At 42.2% G+C, this 25,160-nt stretch overlaps 1 protein-coding gene and 1 pseudogene across 1 annotated transcript; both read right to left on the bottom strand.

The window, feature by feature from the left end:
- Positions 1–1,204: 1,204 nt before the first annotated feature.
- LOC130541065 (cytosolic iron-sulfur assembly component 2A-like) lies at positions 1,205–7,673 on the bottom strand (annotated as a pseudogene).
- Positions 7,674–22,564: 14,891 nt separating this feature from the next.
- LOC112438156 (small ribosomal subunit protein eS28-like) lies at positions 22,565–23,634 on the bottom strand. The gene has a single exon (XM_034952717.3). It carries the CDS (start codon positions 23,632–23,634, stop codon positions 23,425–23,427), a length of 210 nt encoding a protein of 69 aa, XP_034808608.1. The 3' UTR covers positions 22,565–23,424.
- Positions 23,635–25,160: the final 1,526 nt, after the last annotated feature.

The following is a 25,160-nucleotide window of genomic DNA, read 5'->3' as shown; positions in this document are numbered from 1 at the left end:
AAATTTTGTTTGACAATTGGCTGAATTTACCTAAAGACCTGGGATTAACAGAAAGGAATGTCTGGGTTAAGATAAAAGATTGTGGGTGGGGTGCAGTGGCTCACACCTGTAATCCCAGCACTTTGGGAGGCTAAGGCAGGCGGATCACGAGGTCAGGAGTTCGAGACCAGCCTGACCAACATGGTGAAACCTCCTCTCTACTAAAAATACAAAAATTAGCCGGGCGTGGTGGTGTGTGCCTGTAATCCCAGTTACTCAGGAGGCTGAGGCAGAAGAATCACTTCAGCCTGGGAGGCGGAGGTTGAAGTGAGCCGAGATTGCGCCACTGCACTCCAGCTTAGGCAATAGAGTGAGACTCCATCTAAAAAAAAAAAAAAAAAAAAAAAGGAAAGAAAAAAAATATATATATATGATTGTGGAGACCAAAGTTCTTATTTGCAGATGAAGCCTTCAGGTATTAGGCTTCAGAGAGAATAGGTTGTAAAATGTTTATCGGACTTAAAGTCTATGTTGATGTTAATGCCAGAGAGGTATAATGAGGCATGTCTGACCCCCACTTCTTATGGCCTGAACCAGTCTTTGAGGTTAAATTTGAAGAGTTCCAGGCCAGGCACAGTGGCTGACACCTGTAATCCCAACACTTTGGGAGGCAGAGGCGGGCGAATCACTTCAGGTCAGGAGTTCGAGACCAGCCTGGCCAACATGGTGAAACCCGGTCTCTACTAAAAAATATACAAAAATTAGCCAGGCATGGTGGTGCGCACCTGTAATCCCAGCTACTCAGGAGGCTGAGGCAGGAGAATCACTTGAACCTGGGAGGCAGAGGTTGCAGTGAGCAGAGATCGCACCACTGCACTCCAGCCTGGGTGACAGAGCAAGACTCCGTCAAAAAAAAAAAAATTTTTTTTAAGAGTTCCCTGGCCGAGGAGGAAGTCCATTTAGATGGCTGGGGAGCCTTATAAATTTATTTTTTATTTTTGGTTTACACTTGATAAAAACTTCAGCCGAATTAAATTTAAAGTTTAATTGAGCAATGAATGATTCACGAATCGCGCAGCCCCCAGAATCACAGCAGATTCACAGAGACTCCAGCGCAGCCACGTGGTGGAAGATTCGTAGACAAAAAAAGGTAAATGATGTACAGAAATTGAAAGTAAAGTACAAAACAGCTGGATTGGTTTCAGGTTGGTGTTTGCCGTATTTGAACACAGTTTGAACGCTCAGCAGTATATGAATAGTTGAAGTGCAGCCTCTGGGATTGGCCAAGACGCAGCTATTGTTACAGTTGCATACTCCTGTTAGGTTTTCAATCTATCTACCTATTAAGCTAGGTTGCAGTTCATCCACAAGGACTCAAATATAAAAGTATGAAGTCCTTCTCAGGCCATATTTAGTTTGCTTCAGCAACTCCCCTCTTTTGGTCATTTTCTCAATTTTGAGAGATAGACCAAAACTTTAGTTGTTGTCACTATCACCATAGTAAATGTACTTATTTGCTCCTGAAATCCAGTGGGAAACAGTAGAACAATGAGTTTTCCAAAGGTAGGAACAAAGACTGAGTAGAGGGTACCTCTTTATGCTGGAACATCCTGTTTACAGGAGAAAAAACCTGGTCTGTTCTAGGATTTATGTGTATCCTTAGTTTGATTATGTCACATTTAGCATGAGTGACTCCATTTTAGTTTGGTTTGTCCTGTTGGGACCTAGTGCATGAGCTTAGTCCAAAACAATGGCCTCCCATAATTGTGTTTTTTAAAAAATTCCCCCTTTTTGGTCAGGTTCTTACTTAGGTGAGAGTGTGACCAAAACTTGGGGCCTTAGCACCACTCTCTGTTACCATCATTTTGTGTTTCTGGTGTCAGCACATCGTTCATAGGTTATGGTATCCTCATGGTCACATATTTCTTTCAGCTCTTTCATTCCAGTTGAAGAGAGACCATTTGACGTTCTAGAGATAGCTGCGTGCAATCATTTAAAATCTTTGAGAGAATACAGTGCACCAGGGAGACTATTATTATGCCTATTGGGAGCATAATACCAAGAGTTTGGAGTATGCTCCTTACCCAGGGTCCCCATAAACCAAACCACCTAAAATTAAATAGATTAAAGAATGAGTGAGATGAAGGGTCTACTTGCTTGACTAAGCGATCTTTTCATTAATCTTCTACAACTGAATTTTTATAATCTACATTTAATGTATTCCTCCATAGGCCACAGCTGCCAGCAGCTGCACAGGTACTTTTCTATTTAACTAATTCTATTATTTAGCATAACTTTCACAAGAGAATTTAAAGTCTGTTGTGTAACGATAGTCTTTACAGTAGAATCTGCTAGAAAGCCTATTATGAGGGATATATTTCTAGTTATTGCCTATTTTATTCTAAACCATGGAAAAAGGACCTAACAAATGATGTCCTTTTAGAAAAGTGAAGGCCCCCTGACAATGTTCTCTTTAACCCATGATGTGGGTTAAGAGGAGTTTTTACTGATTATGAGGAAATATATGTACAATTAAAGTTTTTCACCTACATTGGGCCTTCGTCTTGTCTTTATCAAAGTATAAGGTTATTCATGTATAAGGCTGGCTACAAAATCCTTCACAAATAAAAGTATACCTTATAACTGAACATAATAGAACCCCTTTTCGTTTCTATTATTCATAGAGGCATAAACAAGGAAAAAATATTCAAAGATAAGAGTCTCATTATAGAAGTCTTGATCCATGATTATGGGAAAAGCTGTTCACATCAAGGATGCCATCTTCTTCTGGGAAGAAACTTTCTGGGTTAGTTTTACCTTAAGGATTCCAATGGGTGTACAGTTCCAAGAGTGTAGAGGGACCCCTCTCAGTTGTTTATGAACCCAAGGTTCAAGGTTCCAAAGTTTTGTTGCAGTGTAGAAGGACAGTCTTTCTCTGATGTTCTCAGAAGAGTCAGTCTTCAGGTTCTGGATTGTGAAGGGGTTGATTGTCCTCAGTGAACCATAAAAAGTTTTCTTTATCTGGTGAAAATATACTCTGGCATAATAATTAGCTGTTATAACATAAAACATGCATTGAAAATGACAGTGGAATGAAATTCATTTATACATGTTTAAATGACCCATCAGGTAGCCAAATGTACCTGAAGGTTTGATTACCTTCCCAGGAATATGGAACCAACCATTGGTTTTATTTTTTATTTTTTTATTTTTTGAGACGGAGTCTCACTCTGTTGCCCAGGCTGGAGGGCAGGGGCATGATCTTGGCTCACTGCAGCCTCCACCTCCCGGGTTCAAGCGATTCTCCTGCCTCAGCCTCCTGCGTAGCTGGGACTGTAGGCACCTGCCACCACGCCCAGCTAATTTTTACATTTTTAGTAGAGACAGGGTTTCACCATATTGGCCAGGCTGGTCTTGAACTCCTGACTTTGTGATCCACCCACCTCAGCCTCCCAAAGTGCTGGGATTACAGGCATGAGCCACCATGCCCAGCTGTGTTTTTTTTTTTTTTACAAGAATCATCTGCTTATTTATTTTACAAAGTAATTATTTAAATTGAGTACATTTGGGCACAGTAGATATTGGACATGAAAAGTATTTGTATCAGAATGGGCATCAGAAAAATAGCAACTCATCTTACACATAATAACTAGAAAATATTATTCTGTCTGATCATTTAAGTGTTACAAATCCTGAGAATGTTATACACTGAACAAATTAGGTACTACCTTAAAATTAAATCTTGCTTGGAAATAATCCTTTAAAAATGATCTGAGGTAAAAATCATCTATGTATTAAACGTGAGTCTTTGACATTATACAAAGAGTTTAAACAAATATATAAATTACAGGTCAGTGGCTCTTAAAATAGCTACCAGTCAGGTTCAAGGACACACTGTTCCGCAATTTCCCATAAGCTGGGGTTTTCCATTGCAGCCTCCACTTGCTCTTTGTTGTTTATCTGCATACTTATATCTTCTGTTGAGTGGGTTCCTTCAGAAATGTAGATTTCCAACTTATGTTTAAATGGTAAACACTGCTGAAGTTTTATTCTTAAGCACAGCCCCATAAGAATCGCCAAATATCAATGAGGTACTCTTGGTGTAAACTTGATAATAACCAGATAGTCTTCTTCATTTATCTCCTGAACTTCCATATAACTTTCCGTTACCAATTCCAGTTCTTCTAAAGTATTGGGCTTTTCTGGGTCCCAGGTAGTTCGAATCAAATCATAAACCTCTAGCACTTTCTCTTCCATGATCCGGGGCTGCCGGGCAGCTCCCCACTCAAAGAGGCCCGAGAGCCACAGGATTCTGCTCAGTGTCCAGGAAAGCAGCCTCAGCTCTGCCATCCCTGGCAACTGTGGAGGTATTGGTTTTAAACAGTTTTCACAATTTACAAGTTAACCACATCAGTATATTAAATTTGGGTCATTTTATCTTTTCCATGATGAGTCATAAAATCCAGAACCTTTAATAACAAAAGCCTTAGAGTCTCAAGAGGGACAAGGTGGCCATCCTGGTTCTCCACGAGTCCATGCTTAACACTGGACTTATGTCCTCTTGAATACCAGTTGTTTCTCCAATTTATCATAGGTAATTTGACTCAGACCTTGGAGTTCAAATTGTATATCTAAACAATTTTAGTATTGGCTGGCTTAACATGAAAATCTGGCAAAGTATTTTCTTGGAATTTCAATAATTTTTTCTTTTTTTGAGACAGAGTCTCACTCTGTTGTCCAGGCTGGGGTACAGTGGCATGATGTTGGCGTACTGCAGCCTCCATCTCCTGGGTTCAAGTGATCCACCTGCCTCAGCCTCCCAAGTAGCTGAGATTACAGACTTGCACCACCATACCCAGCTAATTTTTGTATTTTTAGTAGATACAGGGTTTTGCCATGTTGGCCAGGCTGGTCTCGAACTCCTGACTCTGTCAGGTGATCTGCCCACCTCGGCCCCGCAAAGTGCTGGGATAACAGGTGTGAGTCACTGTGCCTGGCCTGTATTTAATTTTTTCTGTTCCACTTGAGTTAGCAGTTTTATGCAAGGGAATTTGGTTATTTCTGTCATGTATAATAACAACATAATAACCATAATTATGATTGACAATATATATTTAGACATATTATAATTTTAGAAATCCTATATAATTTTGGAACATATATTATTGTCCACTAAAATATAAACTGAAGATTATACATTATTTTTATTTTGACAATGCTTCTATGTAACAACATGTTAAATAATTCTGTTTACCTCTCTTTTGGAGGCTTTAGGGGCCCTCTGTAGCATTCCAAAGTTAGAGGTCAGAAAAGACCATTTTGGGGCCAGGTGTGGTGGCTCATGCCTGTAATCCCAGCATTTTGGGAGGCCGAGGTGGGTGAATCACCTGACACCAGGAGTTCGAGACTAGCCTGGCCAACATGGTGAAACCCCGTCTCTACTAAAAACACAAAAAATTTGCTGGGCATTGTGGCAGGTGCCTGTAATTCCAGCTACTCAGGAGGCTGAGGCAGCAGAATTGCTTGAACCCAGGAGGGGGAGGTTGCAGTGAGCCAAGATTGCACCATTGCACTCCAGCCTAGGTAACAAGAGCGAAGCTCCAGTCAGGAAAAAAAAAAAAAAAAAAAGAAAGACCATCTTGGGCTGGGTATGGTGGCTCACACCTGTAATCCTAGTAATCCTAGCACTAGCACTTTGGGAGGCTGAGACAGGCGGATCACTTGAGGTCAGAAGTTTGAGACCACCCTGGCCAACATGGTGAAACCCCATTTCTACTAAATATACTAAATTTACCCAAGCATAGTGGTGCATGCCTGTAGTCCCAGCTACTTGGGAGGCTGAGGCAGGAGAATCGCTTCAACCCAGGAGGTGGAGGTCGCAGTGAGCCAAAATCACACCACTGCACTCCAGCCTGGGTGACAGGGCAAGACTCCATCTCAAAAAAAAAACAAAACAAAAAAGCCAGAGAGACAGAGAAAAGACCATTTTGAAGATGAAATTTGATTTTTGGAAGACTATTAAATATGTTAAAGGTTTAAGGCCAGGCACGGTGGCTCATGCCTGTAATCCCAGCACTTTGGGAGGCCAAAGCAGGTGGATCACCTGAGGTCGGGAGGTCCAGATCAGCCTGACCAACATGGAGAAACCCTGTCTCTACTAAAAATACAAAATTAGCCAGGCGTGGTGGTGCGTGCCTGTAATCCCAGCTACTCAGGAGGCTGAGGCAGGAGAATAGCTTGAACCCAGGAGGTGGAGGTTGCGGTGAGCTGAGATTGTGCCATTGCACTCCAGCCTGGGCAACAAGATCGCAACTCCATCTCAAAAAAAAAATGTTAAAGGTCTAGAACATTTGATATTATGAACTAGAATTCCGGTTTACCATAAGTCATTCATTTAGCCAAAATGATGACTCAAACATTTTTCGAAAGGCAAAAACCTTTTACTCATTAATAGAAAGAAGACTTACCTTTCCAAATAATCTGTCTTGTGTATTCCCCCCTCCCCTTTTTTTAGTAGTGTATTTAAAAGGCAAACAAAATCTTTCATTATCTTTCAATATTACATGAAAATTTTGTTCAACAGAGAAAGCCAAATTTCACCCTTGCATTAGTGTACTATTAATGTCAACCACAGTTTTTAATATAACCTCATAGACAAATGTATCCAATCTTAATCAGTTTGACCATAAGGTGAGATTTTCATAAACCTTTTATAACCCTTTACAAATTTTTGTTAAAAAGCAGATTAGTGCTTTAAGAAAACCCTGTTGTACTTTTATTTTGACGTTCAATTTAGGGAAAAAACAAATAATACCCCTTTAAATTTAGTCAATATTTTCACACATAGAATTTCTTTTACAAGGTTAATTTTTACAAACCTTCCACGATTTCTTTAAACCTTTAATTTAATTTAATTTAATTTAAAACAATCCCTTAACCCTCTAAAGTAGGCAAAAATTTATATTCCCATGCCCTCTTATAATCTCTTAACCAAAAACACATTTCATTTTCCTTACACACCTCGTAAAACCTATTTTTTCCAGTAGTTTCAATTACATGTTATAATGGTAATTCTTAGCAACTTTCACTTTTGGTGCATAAATTTTCTTTTACGAATCCTTTCACAACTTACACAGAGCATCTATGACATGCTTGGATTTTCTGACTTGTCTTAAACATCCCTCTTTTAAATAACCAGTCATTTTACTTCAGGACAAGAATTTAGCTTACAAGACCCTTTCTTATATAAAGTCTCTTTTCTTTATAAACTTCTTTTCATAGCTAGGGGGCATGGCTAATTCCACATATTCCCAGGCCTTATTTAGAATTTAATGTCTCCAAAATTATTTGAACAATTTTCAAAAGTCAAAGCAGTATATGACCTTAAGGCATTAAGGAAACCTAATATCTGACCTGCATAATTTAGACTAAATACTAAATAATAAATATCTGACCTGCATAATTTAGACTAAACACTAAATACATAAATTTTAGGCTAAAATAAATGTCTTCATTTTATTAATAATTTTTTTCTTGGAGGCAGAGTCTCACTCTGTTGTCCAGGCTGGAGTGCAGTGGCATGATCTGGGCTCACTGCAAGCTCCGCCTCCCCGGTTCACGCCATTCTCCTGCCTCAGCTTCCCAAGTAGCTGGGACTACAGGCCTGCCACCATGCCTAGCTAATTTTTTGTATTTTTAGTAGAGATGGGGTTTCACCATGTTAGCCAGGATGGTCTCAATCTCCTGACCTCGTGATCCGCCCCTCTTGGCCTCCCAAAGTGCTGGGATTACAGGCGTGAGCCACCGTGCCACCTGGCCTATTTTATCAATAATTTTTAAGCTGTTTTTATTTTCCAAAGATTACTAAAGTTACATGAATAAAAGGCACTACAGTTTTTATTTTAAAATATTTAAGTGCTTATTTTTGTTTAAGCCAATTAGAGCTCTTTTATATAAACATTACACACACAACAACACATATATAACTACACAGACAGACTGAAGAAGATTACTACAGTAGTTGTAAGATTTTTTCCCAGTTTTTAAGTTTCTTAATTGGATTATTCACTTTAGGGCGGAGTCCTCGGAGGAACAGGGCCAGGAAAGGGTCTCTGGTGCCTCCTGTTTTTCCCAAGGAGCTCCAGGCTGTTAGAGCCTGAATATCTGCTTTTAATTAAGCTGACTTTTAACCATAGAACTCTTTAATAAAGTCTTTCTAAAATTTCTTATTACCTGACTTTAGCCAGGCCAAATGGCTGATATTTCTGGCTTTTAAACTTTACCAAAAGTAACCTCATAGGTGCTCTGAGAAGGGAAAATTCAAGACAGTTTGTGGAGGGGAAGAGAATTTAAAAATGGCAAAGGTCACCCAAATATTAATCAGAAAGGCTCATCCCTTAATCTAGGGATTGAACCCTGAACCCGGGCCGCCATTCTGAAAAGAGAAAGCATGGCCACATAATTACAAGGTCAAGCTCCCAAGGACATAACTGACCAATTTGCTGAGCCATCTTGAAAAGTGGGCTTATGGGCATCCTAAGCCTGTGTTCTATCCTAAGGTACCCCTCTTTATGACAGAACAACACAGAAAGACACACAAAGCACACCAGATTTGCTACAGTTTAAGACCAGCCTCACAAATCCTTTCTTCCATTAATCAAAATTTACAGAGGAGATAAACAGTGATTTTTACCATTCATTCAATGAGTTTGCACAGAGAGAGAGAGAGATCAGAAATCTGACTGGTAAGAAATTCTTACCCTTTTGCCGGCATACCAGGCTTCTGGGTTCGCTTTCCCTGAGTGGCCCTACCAGCTGGCTGCACCATAGTCCTGGGGGCCAAGACACAACACAAAGGAAAATTTTCTTTTTTTCATTCTGGCCAGAGCAAAATATGTGTGATAAAACACAGACATTAGCCACTCTGCTTAGCAGCCAATATCAAACTGGCAAGACTTAAATTTGCCCCCAGATGGGCCGCATTGTCTTTAATCCAACCTCTGACTAGGAGTTTCAACATATGGTCTCTGGGCAAGATGGTTGCCCTGAGTAACAGAAAAGATAGGAAAGGAAAGGTAGAGAAATAAAAGTATTACCCATGGCAGGATGGGGAAGGTGAAGAGCTCAGGAAGGCCAGAGCAAGACCGACTCTTTGCAGCAATACTGCAAAGTTCAGGCGGCCGATTGTCAGTAGCAAAGATATCTTTTCCAGCAGTCCCATCAGCTCTCAAGTTTCCCCATTTGGGAGGAAAAAGCTCCCTATGTGCCACTATCCTGTACATACATGCCTAATCTTGTCACCCACAACCATCAGCAAAGAGTGCAAGGCAAATTATTCCAAAGAGAATAGCAGTTAACATTCCATAGTGCCTAACCCGTTCTTAGCCAAAAGGGACTTTACTGAGAGCCCTCATTTTAAAATGTACTTCAATGTGTTGCTCATTCAGAACATTCCACTGTAAGTTATCTTTAGTAAGATTTTGCCATTTCTGTGAGACTTTGCTGCCTCCTAGGCCTAATGTGTAATCCAGAAGGAACTCAGTTTTCCAGAAATTAAGAATCCTATTTTTACCTAAAATATTGGCTTTATTCTCAGGTTCTCTTAATTAACTTAGCCAATGATTTTTCCTACTTAAGTGCGCAAGAAAAATGAAACAAAGGGGTAGAACACAAAAATTCCTGTGAATTTTCAAAAGCCAAATTTTATAACCCCTGCAATATTACTGCTTACTACCAGTTTGTTTCTGACTCAGTCATATGTAAAAGGCCTCTAACTGGATCAAAGCCAGTTAATTCCCAGATCAAATCCATTCCTGTACCCAGCCCAGTTTGTGTCATGACTTCCAAACCCAGTTTGGATCAGGAATTTGCTCAAAGAAACTCAGAGAGCTCAAAACACAAATCTGTGGAGCTCTGAAATCTGAGAGCTTACCCACAATCCTCAGCTGCTCCAAGAGATCAGTGGACACAAGTGGGTCCTGCAGTTACCATGCATATTCACTCAGCACTCCTGGGGGTTGCTAGAGGCTCTACCTCGAATCCCACTTCTGACACAACCTGATAAAAGAAAAACTTCAGCCAAATTAAATTTAAAGGAGTTTAATTGAGCAATGAATGATTTGTGAATTGGGCAGCCCCCAGAATCACAGCAGATTCACAGAGACTCCAGTGCAGCCACATGGTGGAAGAAGATTTATAGACAAAAAAAGGGAAATGACGTACACAAATCGAAAGTGAGGTACAGAACGGTTGGATTGGTTACAGGTTAGCCTTTGCCTTATTTGAACACAGTTTGAACACTCAGCAGGGTATGAATGGTTGAAGTATGGCATCTGGGATTGGCCCAGACTTAGCTATTGTTACAGGCGCATACTCCTAAGTTTTCGATCTTGTCTACCTATTAAGCTAGGTTGCAGTTCATCCACAAAAACTTAAATATAGAAGTATGGAGCCCTCAGGCCATATTTAGTTCACTTTAACACATTCTTCTGTGCATTCTGAATTATAATCCTCATTTCTTCTCATTCCCAAGTAAACTCAACATATTTAGAGATAATTTTCTCCAAATTTTTTTTTAGGTTGACAGTTTCAAAGCAGTTTGCAGGGATTTCTCTTTGTCTTTAAAAACTCCCTTTTGTCCTGATTTTCCTCAGGTGGGCTATGACTTTCATAGATGCTGAGTGGATTAAAACAAAGAGTTTTTCACATTATACTCTCAGAACACACTTTTTTTTTAAAAAAAAATCTTTAATCATTGGCTATCACAACATGCTTCTGACACCAGATGGGGATTTCTCCCCACACACTAAGCAAGCAATCAGTTCTGCAGCGGATAGCAGCTCGGTTTCCTTTGTTCAGTTCGACTCTACTTGAATGCCAATCACAAGCCCCAGGTTGCTTTAGCTGTATTCTGGCCTACCAGCTATAAAGTATGGATCCTAGGACCCCCTTTGGATTTGATTAATTCGCTAGAGCAGCTCACAGAATTCAAACACTTAGGTTTCCTGGTTTATTATAAAGCATACAGATGAACGGATGCACAGGGCGAGTTATGGGGCTGAAAGCTCCACGCTTTCTGTGGGTCAGCCACCCTCCATGAACCTCCACGTGTTCAGCTACCCACGCTCTCCAAACCTAGTCTTTTTGGGGTGTTTATGGAGGCTTCATTACTTAGGCATGATTGACTAAATCACTGGCCATAGGTACTCAGTTTAACCTTCAGTCCCTTTCCCCTCCCCAGACATGGGGAGGTGGGGATGAGGCTGAAAATTCCAATCCTGCCTTGATCTTTTCAGTGACCAGCCCCATTCTGAAGCTACCTAGGGGCTGCCAGCCACCAGTCAACTCATTAGCATACAAAAAATCACTTATTTATAGAGATTTCAAGGACTTCAGGTGTTGTATGCCAGGAAAGGCCTTTCACCCTCAAGATTTGCTGAAAATCATCTGACAAAACAGCGATGGATATATATGACACACAAATTTATTAATATGATGGGAGAAAATCTCAGAGTGACTACCCCACCACTGAGTGGGGTACAGATGGTTACTTGCCCTTAAGGGCAAAGGAGATGGGGAAGCATAAATGATTTTAGGAGCTCAGTAAATGATTTTTAGGGGAGTTCAATGGGCTTGAAGAACATACAATGGCCTCCACGAAGTCTGTTGGGCTCAGAGGGTAGACGGTGGTTTGTGACATCTGTCCAGGTGGACTGACTTCAGACTTTCTCCCTGCAATATGAATTCAGTTAATAAAAACTCAGGGAAGGGACCAGAGATAATTGTTTCCTTCTTTAGGCAGATAAGGGAGATTCAGAGAACAACTTTATCCTGTGCTTTGGGAGAGACAGAGAATTGGGAGACATGAGGTGGGGAAGGTCAGAGAGACCTTGCAGCTTCTTCATTTCTGCATGTCAAAGCGCCATATTTTGGGGATATCTGTTTCTGAGCCCCCAAAATGGAGACAAAGCCTAAATATGTATATTTCACAATATCATACATGCATACCTTTGGTTGCAATCTTTTGCTATTCCCAAATAAAATGTTTTCTTTTAGGAAGCCAGTCTTTCTAAGGCTGACAACCCAAGGGGGTGGCATGGGTTGACTGAAGCCAGGCCTGCACAGTGGTGACCTATGTCACTGCAGGGGCAAGTGGGGTGGGCCAGTGCAGAGCTGTGACATAAGCAGGTGACTTTCCCTATCAGAACTTTCAGTTAAGTCACTTCCATGGAAGAAGGGGCTCTTCTATGAAGAGCCTCTGTAACAGTACTGACTCCATGTTAGAGGAAAACTTGCTTGCTTGAATACAATTATTGCTTTGCTTGAGTCTTTAGATTATTCACTAAAAACAGCCTCAGAAAAAGAGGACCTTCAACAGAGATTTTTTAAAATGTGCCAACCAACAGCTCTGGGAATGAATTGGCCGGCCTGACCATACCCACAGAAGGCCACAAAGCATTGACCAAGAAGGCAAGGATTAAATGCCCACCTGAGAATGCCCACGTTTCACAAGAATGTTTTCATTATTCTCCCTAATTTCCCTTAAAAACCCCTGATTTAGAAGCATGACTCAGAAAGGTGATCTTTGAACCCTAGTTCACTGCCTTCCCTGGGTTGCTGGCTTCTTGAATAAAGCTAACTTTCCTTTCACCAAAGCTTGTCTCTTGAGTTTTTGCCTTTCAAGCTACAAGTGGCCCAGACCTGAGTTCAGTTACACCTCTGCTAGCAACAGCCAGCACCACCAATGAACAAACACTGCCTGCAATAAGCCCCTGTGAACAGTAATTTCTGTTTCAAAATATCTTACATGCACTTACTCTTTTTTGCCTTCAAAAGCTTCCTCTTGCCCCAACCCCTCAAATATGCTTATGGTCCACAAAAGCACATGCATCCCAGATTGCAATTCCTTGGCTATTCGCAAGTAAACTCTTTGTTTTGAGAACTGGTCTCTTGCTCATTTTGATACTGTAGGTAGTTAGGCAGACATGAGCAGGGCAGGAGAGGCCCTCCCCCAAACCAGGAATGTCAGACAATCACCAGGTGATAATCAGGCAGTTGCTAAACTGTTGCTTTAAAATAATTGATTGCAGCTGGTGCCAGGGAACGCTGTCTGCTAATAGATAGATAACACCTGAAGCTGTTAATAAGCAGCTTCCAAATAAGATCTTAGGAGTTGGGTGAGTGGGGTCAAGCATGAGCACTAAGAGGCAAAATGGCAGAGTTTAACTGGTGTATGACCTTCCTCTAGGAACACTCAACTGGTAAGGGAAGAATGCCTCAGATGAGCATGCATACAACTCCAGTAAACACACTGTGCATGCGGCCCCTCCCAAGTGCTGGCAGGCCACTGAGCATGTAGACCGCCCACCCTAAGGGAAGAATCAGGGGAGAAGAGATGCAAGATCTCAGAAACATGCCAATGTATAAGACCCCAAGTCAAAGGTCAAATCGTGCACTTGAATCTCTCAAGTTGCCCTCATGGTCCTCTTTCGAGTGTACTTTACTTCCTTTCGTTCCTGCTCTAGAACTTTTTAATAATAAACTTTCATTCCTGCTCTAAAATTTGCCTTGGTGTGTCAAGAATTCAGGTTGGTGCAGACCCATACAGATTCACCACTGCTAACAATTTCAGGTTGACACAGAAAGGAGGAGCTTTTCCCAGATCGGCAACCTCTGGAACCATATGCAGTACCCACCTGAGTCCATTGCACTCTCAGCTTCCATGAGTAATCTTTATTCTGTGTGGTTTAGTTCTATCTTGTATTCAAACTCCCTTTTGGTTGAACTCTCTGACTTTATTCAGGATTTGTTTCTATTGACACTGCGTCCTTTCTTGTGTGTTCTGCACTGGAACAGCCTACGTGCAAAAGGCCGGGGGAGCTGAGAGGCTGAAGAAAGAGGCTGACAAATCTGAAATCTCAGAAAAAAAATTTGATAGAGACTTATGTACAAAAGCCATGACTCAGGCAGCCTGCAGATAGTGGATCCCTGCTCTGTTACCCCCCAGACCCAGGCCTTCATAAGGAAGGAATATGTAGGGCAATTGAAGTCAACCCCACAGGGAAAGACAAGAATTTTCCAAAAGGCAGGATTTATGATCATGTTTATGATAATGTGAAGAGATTGTTTTGACATATAGCAGGATGTGCGGTGAGTCCACACTCCTACACGTCCTAGAACTGGGGTTAATCAGAAGTGAGCATGGAAGACTAGCATCCAAGATGGAGTTGCTTTAGCCTGCACATGGTGAGTATTCTTTTGGTTTCATTTTTGGCTGCTTGCATGCAAATTAGACCTTTTCCCCTTGTTTTCATTGTTTCTAAACATCATTTGAGAGCAAAATAACACAACATTGTTGTACACGGTTGAACACTCAAGAGCCACTGGGGTTCTCACCACCATTTTATAACAGATTCGAGTCTCCAAAGTCAAAGACTCCTTTGAAAGGACAAACTGGTCACATACAGGCAATATTACCACTGGGGGCCTACCAGTTTCAAGAAAATTTCTGTGTAACAAGGGCTCCGTGGTCACAGGTCAGACAACTTAGGGCAAAGGCCATCTGCCAAGCAAAACAAGTATCCTGTGAAAGGCATACTTGTGAAAGCAGAACACTTTGTTCAAGAGTTAGTTTCCTCAAAGGACCAATAGGATTTTCTTTTTGCTTTTGAGAGATTAAGAAAGAGAATGAGATTCCCAAATTCTAAAGCATGCAGGGCAACCCTCCTTCAGGACCCCAGCCAGCTCCATGTCCAGACATTCAGGATCACCCTTGTGCACCCTTTTAAACCAATGGGCAAATTACACTAAGGATAATTTGGAGCTCCAATGGCCATTTGCAGATCAAACTTCTGAAGCTTACTTTTCTGAGAACTAAATTAGGAGACCGTGGCTATAGGGTCAGTCTTAATGGGAGACATATTACAATTGGCATCTTGAGGCTTCAAAGCACATTCAGGACTCAAAAATTACCTCTATACAAAACACTGTCTCAAAGCCAGTTGAGACAAGTAAACAATTAAAAGAGGCAAAAAAAAAAAAAAAAAAACCTTAGAGGACCAGACTCTCTCCTCCCTGGAACCTCCTCCCTGGCTTCCTACAGCCCTTCCTATGAGCACTGATGACCCAGCTAAATCCCAAGTCTCCTATGTTCCTTTGACCAAGGCTTGGACTAAGGCTGAACTCGGAGCCATTGCCAAGGAATTCCTAAAAGTTACTGAAGACTGTAACTCATTTGCTGATGAATTCAACATGGTAATCCAGGCCTATCAGTCTGGCTTCCCCAGTCTATAACAGCTGCTTCATACACTTGTTGATGAAGGCCAAGCCCAACATTGGATGGCTAAAGCTAACTGGACCCCACCTGAACTAGACAAATGCCCCAAAACTGGGAACAAGCTCACAATCTAAAGACCCACAGAGCTATTCTTAAGTTTTCCTTAAAGCCATAGACTGGAACAAGATTCAACTTGTACCCAAAACCAAATGAACCAGTTCAGAATTATTACAGTGTTACAGTTGACTCCGCATCATCTTTAAGGACAATTCTAGACTTCTGTAAATGTTTATTCTACCCGAGTAGCCTTTAATTCTATGTTTGTGAATGGCCTAACTTGAGAGCTTTCCCAGCTTGTTAAAATAATCCACATGGAATGGGGAGCCATGTCCACTCCACATTTAGTAAGGTTGGCCAATCAGCCCCATGAGGATACCAATAAAAAGAAAATTATCAAAATCCTCAACCACCAGCTGCAACAAACAGAAGCCCCCAAACAAAATCCTCCTGGCCCCTACCATTATTATAAAAAACTGGACACTGGAAGAGAGGTTGCTATAAGTTAAAGAGAGTTAAATGACCCCTCCCTCAAAACCCTCAAGGTGTATATTCCTTTATTAAGCCATTCTTGAATTGCTATAAATACCCAAGACTGGGTAATTTGTAAGAAAAAAAAGAATTAATTGGCTCACAGTTCTGCAGGCTGTGCAAGAAACATGCAGCATCTGCTTCTGGAGAGGACTCAGGAAGCTTCCAATCATGGCGAAAAGTGAAGCAGGAGCAAGAGAGAATGGGGGAGGTGCCACACACTTTTAAGCAACCAGATCTCTCGAGAACTCACTCGCTATCATGAGGACTGCACCTGCACCAAGAGGATGGTGCTAAACCATTCATGAGCAATCCACCCCTGTGATCCAATTACCTCCCACCAGGCCCCACCTCCAATACTACATAGAGATTGCAATTCTTTCCTTTCTTTCTTTCTTTCTTTCTTTCTTTCTTTCTTTCTTTCTTTCTTTCTTTCTTTCTAGATAGGGCCTCACTCTGTTACTCAGTTTGGAATGCGGTGGCAAAATCTCAGCTCACTGCAACCTCTGCCTCCCATGCTCAAGCAATCTTTCCACCTCACCTCCTGAGGTTTTGCCTTGTTGCCCAGGCTGGTCTCGAACTCCTGAGTCCAGGCAATCAACCTGCCTCAGCCTTCCAGAGTCTTGGGTTTACAGGTATGAGACACTGCCCCCAGCCTGGGGATTACAATTCAACATGAAATTGGGGCAGGACATTAAAACCATATCAACTCCCAGTAATGGGACTCTAGCGAATTGTAGGGATTCTTCTCATCCTTCCCCACAACCATGTTAGGGAAATAACTCTTAAGATCAAGAATGAGGTCCTAACTGTCCTTATAGTTACTGGAGCCACATTTCCAGGGCTCAACTCCACTAACCTCAACCAGCCTCTGCTTTGGAGTAAATACAAATAGTTTTGAGTCTATAACAAACCTCAAGATGTCTTTGTAGTCCTATCTATCCTTTTCTGCCTCAGTCTCTTACAGGATCTCCTTTGTTCTTAGTAATTCAGCCCCTGTCCACATTGTTGGCCAACACTTTTTTAAAAAAATCTTTTTTATATTAAGAGAGATGGGTTTTTGCCATGTTGGCCAGGCTGGTCTTGAACTCCTAGCCTCAAGTGATCTGCCTGTCTTGGCCTCCCAAAGTGCTGGGATTACAGGCATGAGCCAGAGTGCCTGGCCTGCAAACAAACATCATGCAGGACTTTCTTTCTCCCAAAAGGGGAAAATAATTTTGGGATTTGACAAACTAGGTCAAACTGACTCAATCCTGCAACTTCCTGACTCTTTAAATACCTCAAACAAGGAAGATCTATTGGTCATAAAATCCATCACTGCAGATTATAAGGCACAAGGTCTTGTAATGTCGTGTACCACAGTTCTTTAACACTCCAATTGTGCCAGTAAAGAAACTTAATGGTTCTGAGTAGAGATTTGTTCAAGACCTTTGTGCAATAAACAATATGGTTGCACCTCACCACTCAGTTGTATCAAACCCCCATAATTTGCTGACCTCAATTCCAACTGATGGTAGTTCTTCACTGCAATTGATCTGTGCAGTGCCTTCTTTAACATCTGGTCAGCCAGGCCAGTCAAGGCCTTTTGCTTTCACTTGGGAAGGCCAACAGTGTACCTGGACGGTCATGCTCAATGTTTCACTGAGAGCCCTTCTTACTTTCCAAAACCTTTTTTTTTTTTTTTTTTTTTTTTTTGAGATGGAGTCTGGCTCTGTTGCCCAGGCTGGAGTGCAGTGGCGCAATCTTGGCTCACTGCAAGCTCCGCCTTCTGGGTTCATGCCATTCTCCTGCCTCAGCCTCCCGAGTAGCTGGGACTACAGGCGCTCGCCACTATGCCCGGCTAATTTTTTGTATTTTTAATACAGACTGGGTTTCACCATGTTAGCCAGGATGGTCTCGATCTCCTGACCTTGTGATTCGCCTGCCTTGGCCTCCCAAAGTGCTGGGATTACAGGCATGAGCCACCACACCTGGCCTTTACTTTCCAAATTCTAAAGGCCAACCTGAAGGATGTCACTTTCCTCATGGGTCCACTCTACTGCAATATGTGGATGACCTCCACTGTTCTCCCTCACAGGCAGCATGTGAGGAAGACAGTGTACCCTTGTTAAAACTCCTAGCTGGTAAAGTCCATTAAGTTTCTAAGGAAAAATTACAACTGGTAAAAACCCAGGAAAAGTATTTAGGCCACCTAATTTCAGGAAGTGGACCACACTCAGACCCAGACTGCATACAAGACATTTTATAATTCCCTATAATCCCTATAATTCCCTATAAATCTAGAACTGAGCACCAGCTTTGTGGATTTCTTGGGTTTGCTGGATCCCCAGGTCTTCTCTTCTGGCCCAGTGCCTCTGCTAAAACCAGTAAACCAGACCCCATTGTTTGGGAAGACCCAGAAGATGTGGCTTTTGACAAGCTAAACAGGGAATTTTATTAAATTCCCCAGCCTTGGGACACCCTAATTAGAAACTGCTATGGTTTGAATGTTTGTCCCCTTCAAAACTCATGTTGAAACTTAATCCTCAATACAGCAGTATTGAGAAGTATCGCCTTTAGGAGGTGATTAGATCATAAGGGTTCTGCTCTTGTGAATGGGTTAATCTATTCATGGATTTGGGGATTGATGGGTTAATGGATTACTGAGCTATCCTGGGAGTGAGACTGCTGTCTTCATAAGAGGAAGAGAGACCACCCCCCTCACCATATGATGTCCCGAGCCACCTCCCTTAGGACTCTGCAGGGAGTCCCCACCAGCAAGAAGGCCCTCACCAGATATGACCCCTTGACTTTGGACTTCCTAGCCTCCAGAACTGTGAGAAATAAATTCTTTTTCTTTATAAATTACCCAGTCTCAGGTATTCAGTCACATCAACAGGAGACTAAGGCAACTCCTCTTCTTCACTTGATCTTAGCCAAAAGGCCGAGAAGCGACACAACCCCCAATTTTTCCTTTCTGTACATGAAAAAGAAGGAAGCACCCTGGCAGTTTTAACTGAAAAGCATGCAGCTGGCCATGGCTGGGGGGCTGAGGTGGGAGGATCACTTAAGACAGGAGTCTGGGACTAGGCTTAGCAACATAACGAGACCCCCCCCCAACAAAAAAATTAAATATTAGCCAGGCATAGTAGCACACCTGTAGTCCCATGTACTTGGGAGGCTGTGGTGGGAGGATGACTTGAACCCAGGAGTTGAAGGCTGCAGTGAGCTATGATCACGCCACTGCACTCCAGCCTGAGTGACAGAGTGAGACCCTGTCTCTGAAGAAAATTTAAATTGAAAATTTTTTAAAAGCATGAAAATCAGCATATTCCCATATGATACTACAGTGAACAGTGGGACCTGGGAGCTTGCAGATCTTCTTGTCTGAGGGCTATCCCTGCCACCACCCTGTGGGTCAAATCCACCAAAGAAGTCGTCAGGGGATCTCCTTGGACCATTTTTGTGCCACATTTTCTTCTAGCCACCTCACCTTTTATGAGACCCTTCTGTTAACTACTCCCCATATTACTTTCTCTTGCTGTAATAAACTTAATCCCACCACTCTCCTTCCTCTCTACTCTGGGATGAGATGCCACAAGACTGTCTGATTTTAGTGGATCATCTTTTTTTTTTTTTTTTTTTTGAGACGGAGTCTCGCTCTGTCGCCCAGGCTGGAGTGCAGTGGCCCGATCTCGGCTCACTGAAATCTCCGCCTCCCAGGTTCACGCCATTCTCCTGCCTCAGCCTTCCAAGTAGCTGGGATCACAGGCGCCCACCACCACGCCCGGCTAATTTTTTTGTATTTTTAGTAGAGACTGGGTTTCACCGTGTTAGCCAGGATGGTCTCGATCTCCTGACCTCGTGATTCGCCCGCCTCAGCCTCCCGAAGTGCTGGAATTACAGGCGTGAGCCAACGCGCCCGGCCAGTGGATCATCTTTTGATTTCCCGAAAGGATTTACAGAAAACTCCCCTGGACTATGTGAAACTATCCTGGTTCACAGATAGCTCATACTTGCAGGATGATCGCGGTGAATATCCTGCAGGTCATGCTACGCCCACTTGCTTTGAGGTTGGGAAAGCAGCCTCTTGACCTTCAGCCACTTGAGCCCAGCAGGTGGAGCTATTTGCCCTCACTGGAGCCTGCTTTCTCGCTAAGGGGAAATCTGCTAACCATTACACAGATAGCAGGTAAGTATTTGGAGTTGCTCATGATTTTGGAATGTTGTGGAAACAGGTTTCCTCACTTTCAATAATGAACCTTATGATTTATTATATGCAATACAAATACCTGCTGCTGTGGCCATGATAAAGGTTCCAGGCCATTTGAAACTAGACTCCGTGGAGGCTAGAGGATACTACCTTGCTGAGAATGTTGCTAAGAATGCTGCCCTTAAGAGTCCTACGGATCAATTCTCTGTCATGGAGTTATCCAGCTGGAAAGATTTTCAAAGGATGATCTTAGAACCATGACTAAAGATGAACATTATCCAGCACCAGAGGCCAAAAAAACCACAACGGGAAAAATACAGGCTGATGGTCCAGTGATAGAGAGGAACTCTGGTGTGGACCAAGTAAAAGGCCTGTCCTTTTACTTTTACCTGTACTTTTACTTTTCTCCATGAAATTTCTGTTAAGTATTATGCATGAATTGAGCCATGGGGCTATGGAAAAGAGGATCACCTTTATGAATAGTACTGGTGGGGCCACGTCAATGGACTTGCTAAAAAGGGCTTACCTGACCTGCCAGACCTGCTTTGAAATCAATCCTGGAAAGCCAGTGTGAACAGCCCTTGGCCATTCTGACCTGCCTAATGGGCCACTCAGGGTTTGGCAGATGGACTTTATCCAGACACTTTCTTCACATGGGTATAAATATGTCTTAAGTAAGTTAGCATACTGAAACATTAATTACTAAGCATAAGTTTAAACACTTTGGCATCGTGTTTTTGTATGGTATAGAAAAGCTAAGTGCATTTAGGTCTAGTAACATGAAATATTGTTTCCAGAAATTATGAAATGGTGAATGCTGATATAAGTTCACCACAATGCTTGCTAGTGTTCTAGAAATTAAGATTCTAACAGTTAAAAGTTGTAATAACATATGGGATTAAACACTAGAAAGAAAACAACTCTGTCTGCAAGGAAAAAAAGATGTGTTTGATAAGCAAAGATATGAAGAACACATTTTTGTTTAACAAAGGGGTTATAAATGGTTTGTGGAAATTTTGTGTTATCAAACCTGACTGAAACTGAATGGATTTATTTGAATGGTTTTATTAAAATTAGCTTTAGCATTAATAGTACACTGGTGCAAAAGTAGTATTTGCTCTTTGTTAAGATGACAAAGTTTTCTTGGAGTATTGGTCTGAGAATGTGAAGGATTCTTTTTCCTTTCAATTGGTGTAGGAAAAAAAGATTTTGTGTTTCATCAAGATAATTTTTTGTGCTTTGGCTTTTATTAGGTCTTTATTTTTTATTTTTATTTAGTTATTTATTTTTGAGACAACGTCTGGCTCTATTGCCCAGGCTGGAGTGCAGTGGCACCATCTTGGCTCACTGCAACCTCTGCCACCTGGGCTCATGCCATCCTCCCACCTCAGCCTCTCAAGTAGCTGGGACTACAGGTGCACACCACCAGGCCCAGCTAATTTTTGTATTTTTTGTCAAGACAAGGTTTCGCCATGTTGCCCAGGCTGGTCTCAAACTCATGAACTCAAGCAATCCACCTGCCTCAGCCTCCCAAAATGCTGAGATTACAGGTGTGCACCACCATGCCCAGCCTGGGTCTTTGATTATTTAAGTGAGTCTTCACAATGTTAAAATACCTAAGTTTTTGTTGACAACTCTGTAATCTATATTTGCCTTTTGAGGTATTTTAATTATTACTCTGGTTAAATCAATGATTGTTATTCCACAGTGACCTGAGATCCTATTTTAATCAAGTGTTTTAAACATTTTTACATTTTGACAAATTTCCCAAAATCCAATTCTAAATTAAGTTTTGAGTCAAGCTAATTTTGGGATATTCCAGAAGGCCTCTGGAACATCCAAAAGAGATATATCAAACCAATTATTTTCATTTGGCATGTTAAATTATATGGGGGCCAGGCACAGTGGCTTGCACCTGTAATTCCAGCACTTTGAGAGGCCACAGTGGATGGATCTCTTGAGCTCAGGAGTTCAAGACCAGCCTAGGCAACATGGTGAAACCCCATCTCTACCAAAAAACAAAAAATTAGCCAGGCATTGTGGCACGCACCTGTGGTCCCAGCTACTGAGGTGGGAGGATCGCTTGAGCGCGGGAGGTGGAGGTTGCAGTGAGCCAAGATCGCACCACTGTACTCTGTCACCCAGAGAACAGATTGGGTGGCACTGGGTGTCAGAGCCAGACTCTGTCTCAAAACAAAACAAAACTATATGGGAAGCATTGTCAAATAACTGATGCTAAGCCATCTTTGAATTATTTTTGTGTGGACGTGTTATTAATATGTGTTTCATAAATTGTATAAAATTCGTAAAACTCTGGTATGTTAGCCATGATTCTGGTTATTTTGTTAAATCATTGTATGCCACAGAAATAATTAAATTTCCTTGTCAACTGAGACATTATTATTAGGCACTCTCACCAGATCTTTACCAATGGCCATTTACAGTGTGGTTGTTCACAGTTACTTAGTTTATACTCATGCTTTTCTAAAAGTGTTTTGCAAGCAACTATAATCCTAAAGTGGTTGTGTCTTCAAGGAGATGCATGGAAACCTTGGTGCTTTGGGAAAAATTCTCTCAAATTGGGTTTTTTCCTTTGTTCTCACACTGCCATGACAATCAACACAGAAGACTTCTGTGACGAAAGGTGTAGGGTTTTTCCCCACACACCAGGCAGTGGACACCAGCGAGGTGTCCTCCAATTCAATTCTAACACTATCTACCTGGAGACAGTGTCAGATTCCACAGGCTCGGGGCTCAGTCCCCAAGACTGCCCCTGACACTCCCAGACACCAGTTGCAAGTCCAGGTCTTGGGAACGTCTGACCAACTGGCTTCAAGTTGGGGGTGCCACAACCCTCTCTTTGGGTTTTATTAATTTGCTAGAGTGGCTCACGGAACGCAGGGAAACGTGTTTTCTTGTTTTGTTTTGTTTTTTGTTTTTGTTTTTGTTTTGTGACAGAGTCTTGCTCCATTGCCCGGGCTGGAGTACAGTGGCATGATCTCAGCTCACTGCAACCTCCGCCTCCCGGGTTCAAGCATTTCTCCTGCTTCAGCCTCCTGAGTAGCTGGGATCACAGGCGCCCGCCACCATGCCCAGCTAGCTTTTGTATTTTTAGTAGAGACGAGGTTTTGCCATGTTGGCCAGGCTGGTCTTGAACGCCTGACCTGAGGTGATCTGCCTGCCTTGGCCTCCCAAAGTGCTGGGATTACAGGCTTGAGCCACCGTGCCCAGCCAATTTTTTTTTTTTAACTTGAAACACAAATGCTTTATTTAAAGACACATCTCAATTCCTGCGTGGCAGGCCGAGAATAAAATAAAGGAGAACGCAGCACACCATTCCCACTGGTCAAGTGGTCGAACCCAACATCCAAGACCCAGCCAGCAGCCAAGCTCAGCGCAACCTCCCGACCTCTGGCTCTGACTGCAACAGGGTGAGCACATCGCCCTCGCACACGGGGCCTTTTACATTGTGGATGATGGAGCGGCTCGCATCCTCCATAAATTCCATGCACACCTGCGACCACTGTCCTTTAGAGCCCGTTCTGCCCAGAAGCTTGGTGACCCTGACAAGCTTGATAGGCTGCATGTGGCTGGTGTCCATGATGGCAGTGCGGCGGCAGTTGGGTGAAGATAATACTTATGTTTGCTGGTTTATTAAGAAGGGTATTTTTAAGGATACAAATCAACAGCCAGATGAAGAGACGCATAGGGCGAAGTCTGGAAGGGTCCTAAGCGCAGGAGCTTCTGTCCTCATGGAGTTGGGGTGCAACACCCTCCCAGCCTGTGGATGAGTTCTTCTTCACCTTTCTCTCAGTCTCCACATGTTCAGCTCTCTGGATGCCCCCCAAACCCTGTCCTGTGGGCCTTCTATACTTTATTGGTTGTCCATGATAGAAGCATGGACAACTGTGTCAAACACGATTGGATAAAAATAAAGTCTGATCTAAACCTAGCAGGACCTGTCCACGTCCTTCCTCCAGAGTATGGGGAAGGACCCTTTCTGGAATGAGGGTCTTTTGATCCACAATCAGATTAGAGTCCTGCCTTGGGCAAGTGAAAGAGAAGGTCAGAAATATTCTGTCTCCTGAGACCCAAAGCACCCAGCATGCTTTGTAACAATGGTTCTGGGAACTATGAGCTAGGAACTGTGGACAACATCTCTATATCAGGACACCACAGATGGAAAAGACTCTGACAAGTACAGATTTCTGATCATTTTAAGATCATACCATTGGGCTGGGTAAGAATTTCTAGAACTCTAAGGGAAAAGCTAGACTGACAAAAATTGCTAACCCAACATCAAGCAGGACAAAAATTAATCACATGAGACTAAATGGACTGATGAATTATGGGTTTCTATGTCTTTTTAGAATTCAAAAATATTGCTGGTTCTTTTGTTTTTCAGATTTAAGGAAACCTTTTCTTTTAGGCTATCTATAGCTTAAGGCAATTTGGTAACATACCTTTGTGAACAAAAATGGAGACATTGCTTTTTTCTCCCTACCTGATCCTTCCAGAATTTAGAAACTACTCATGAGGATTCTTATTTTTATGACAAAATAATTATTGGTACATGCTCAATAGAATCTGCTCTTGGCTGGGCATCTCAGCCTCCCAAAAGTGAGGGATTAATCCCAGCACTTTGGGAGGCTGAGATGGAGGGAAGATCACTTGAGGCTAGAAGGTTGAGGCTGTAGGGAGCTATTATTGCACCACTGTGCTCCAGCCTGGGCAACAGAGTGGGAACAGAAGAAGAGGGCAACAGCCTGGGCAACAGAAGAAGAGGAAGAAAGAAGAGGAAGGAGGAGGAGAATCTGCCCTCTTTATAACAGGACACAATTGGAAATATTGGTTATATTATGACTGGGATATCAAAATTGAGACTGTAGATACAGACTTTGCCTGCAGTACTTACAGACGCATTCTATCTACACTGGCTTCCTAGCATCGAAAGATTTTTAAAAGTTCATTTTGAGATTCCTGATCTAAAGTTCCACCCAAGCAAACTTAAAAGAGCCTATGTGGTTGATGCTATTCTCACTGAACTTACCTAAATAAGCAGGGCAAGTTTGATGAGGCTAAACATTTTGCAAACAAATTAGTCTTACTCTGATTATCTCTGGTAGA

Source organism: Pan paniscus, chromosome 1, assembly GCF_029289425.2.
Source record: "Pan paniscus chromosome 1, NHGRI_mPanPan1-v2.0_pri, whole genome shotgun sequence".
Taxonomy (NCBI): Eukaryota; Metazoa; Chordata; class Mammalia; order Primates; family Hominidae; genus Pan; species Pan paniscus.
Note: the sequence above shows the minus strand (reverse complement) of the source record. Positions and strands in the feature narration are given on the sequence as shown.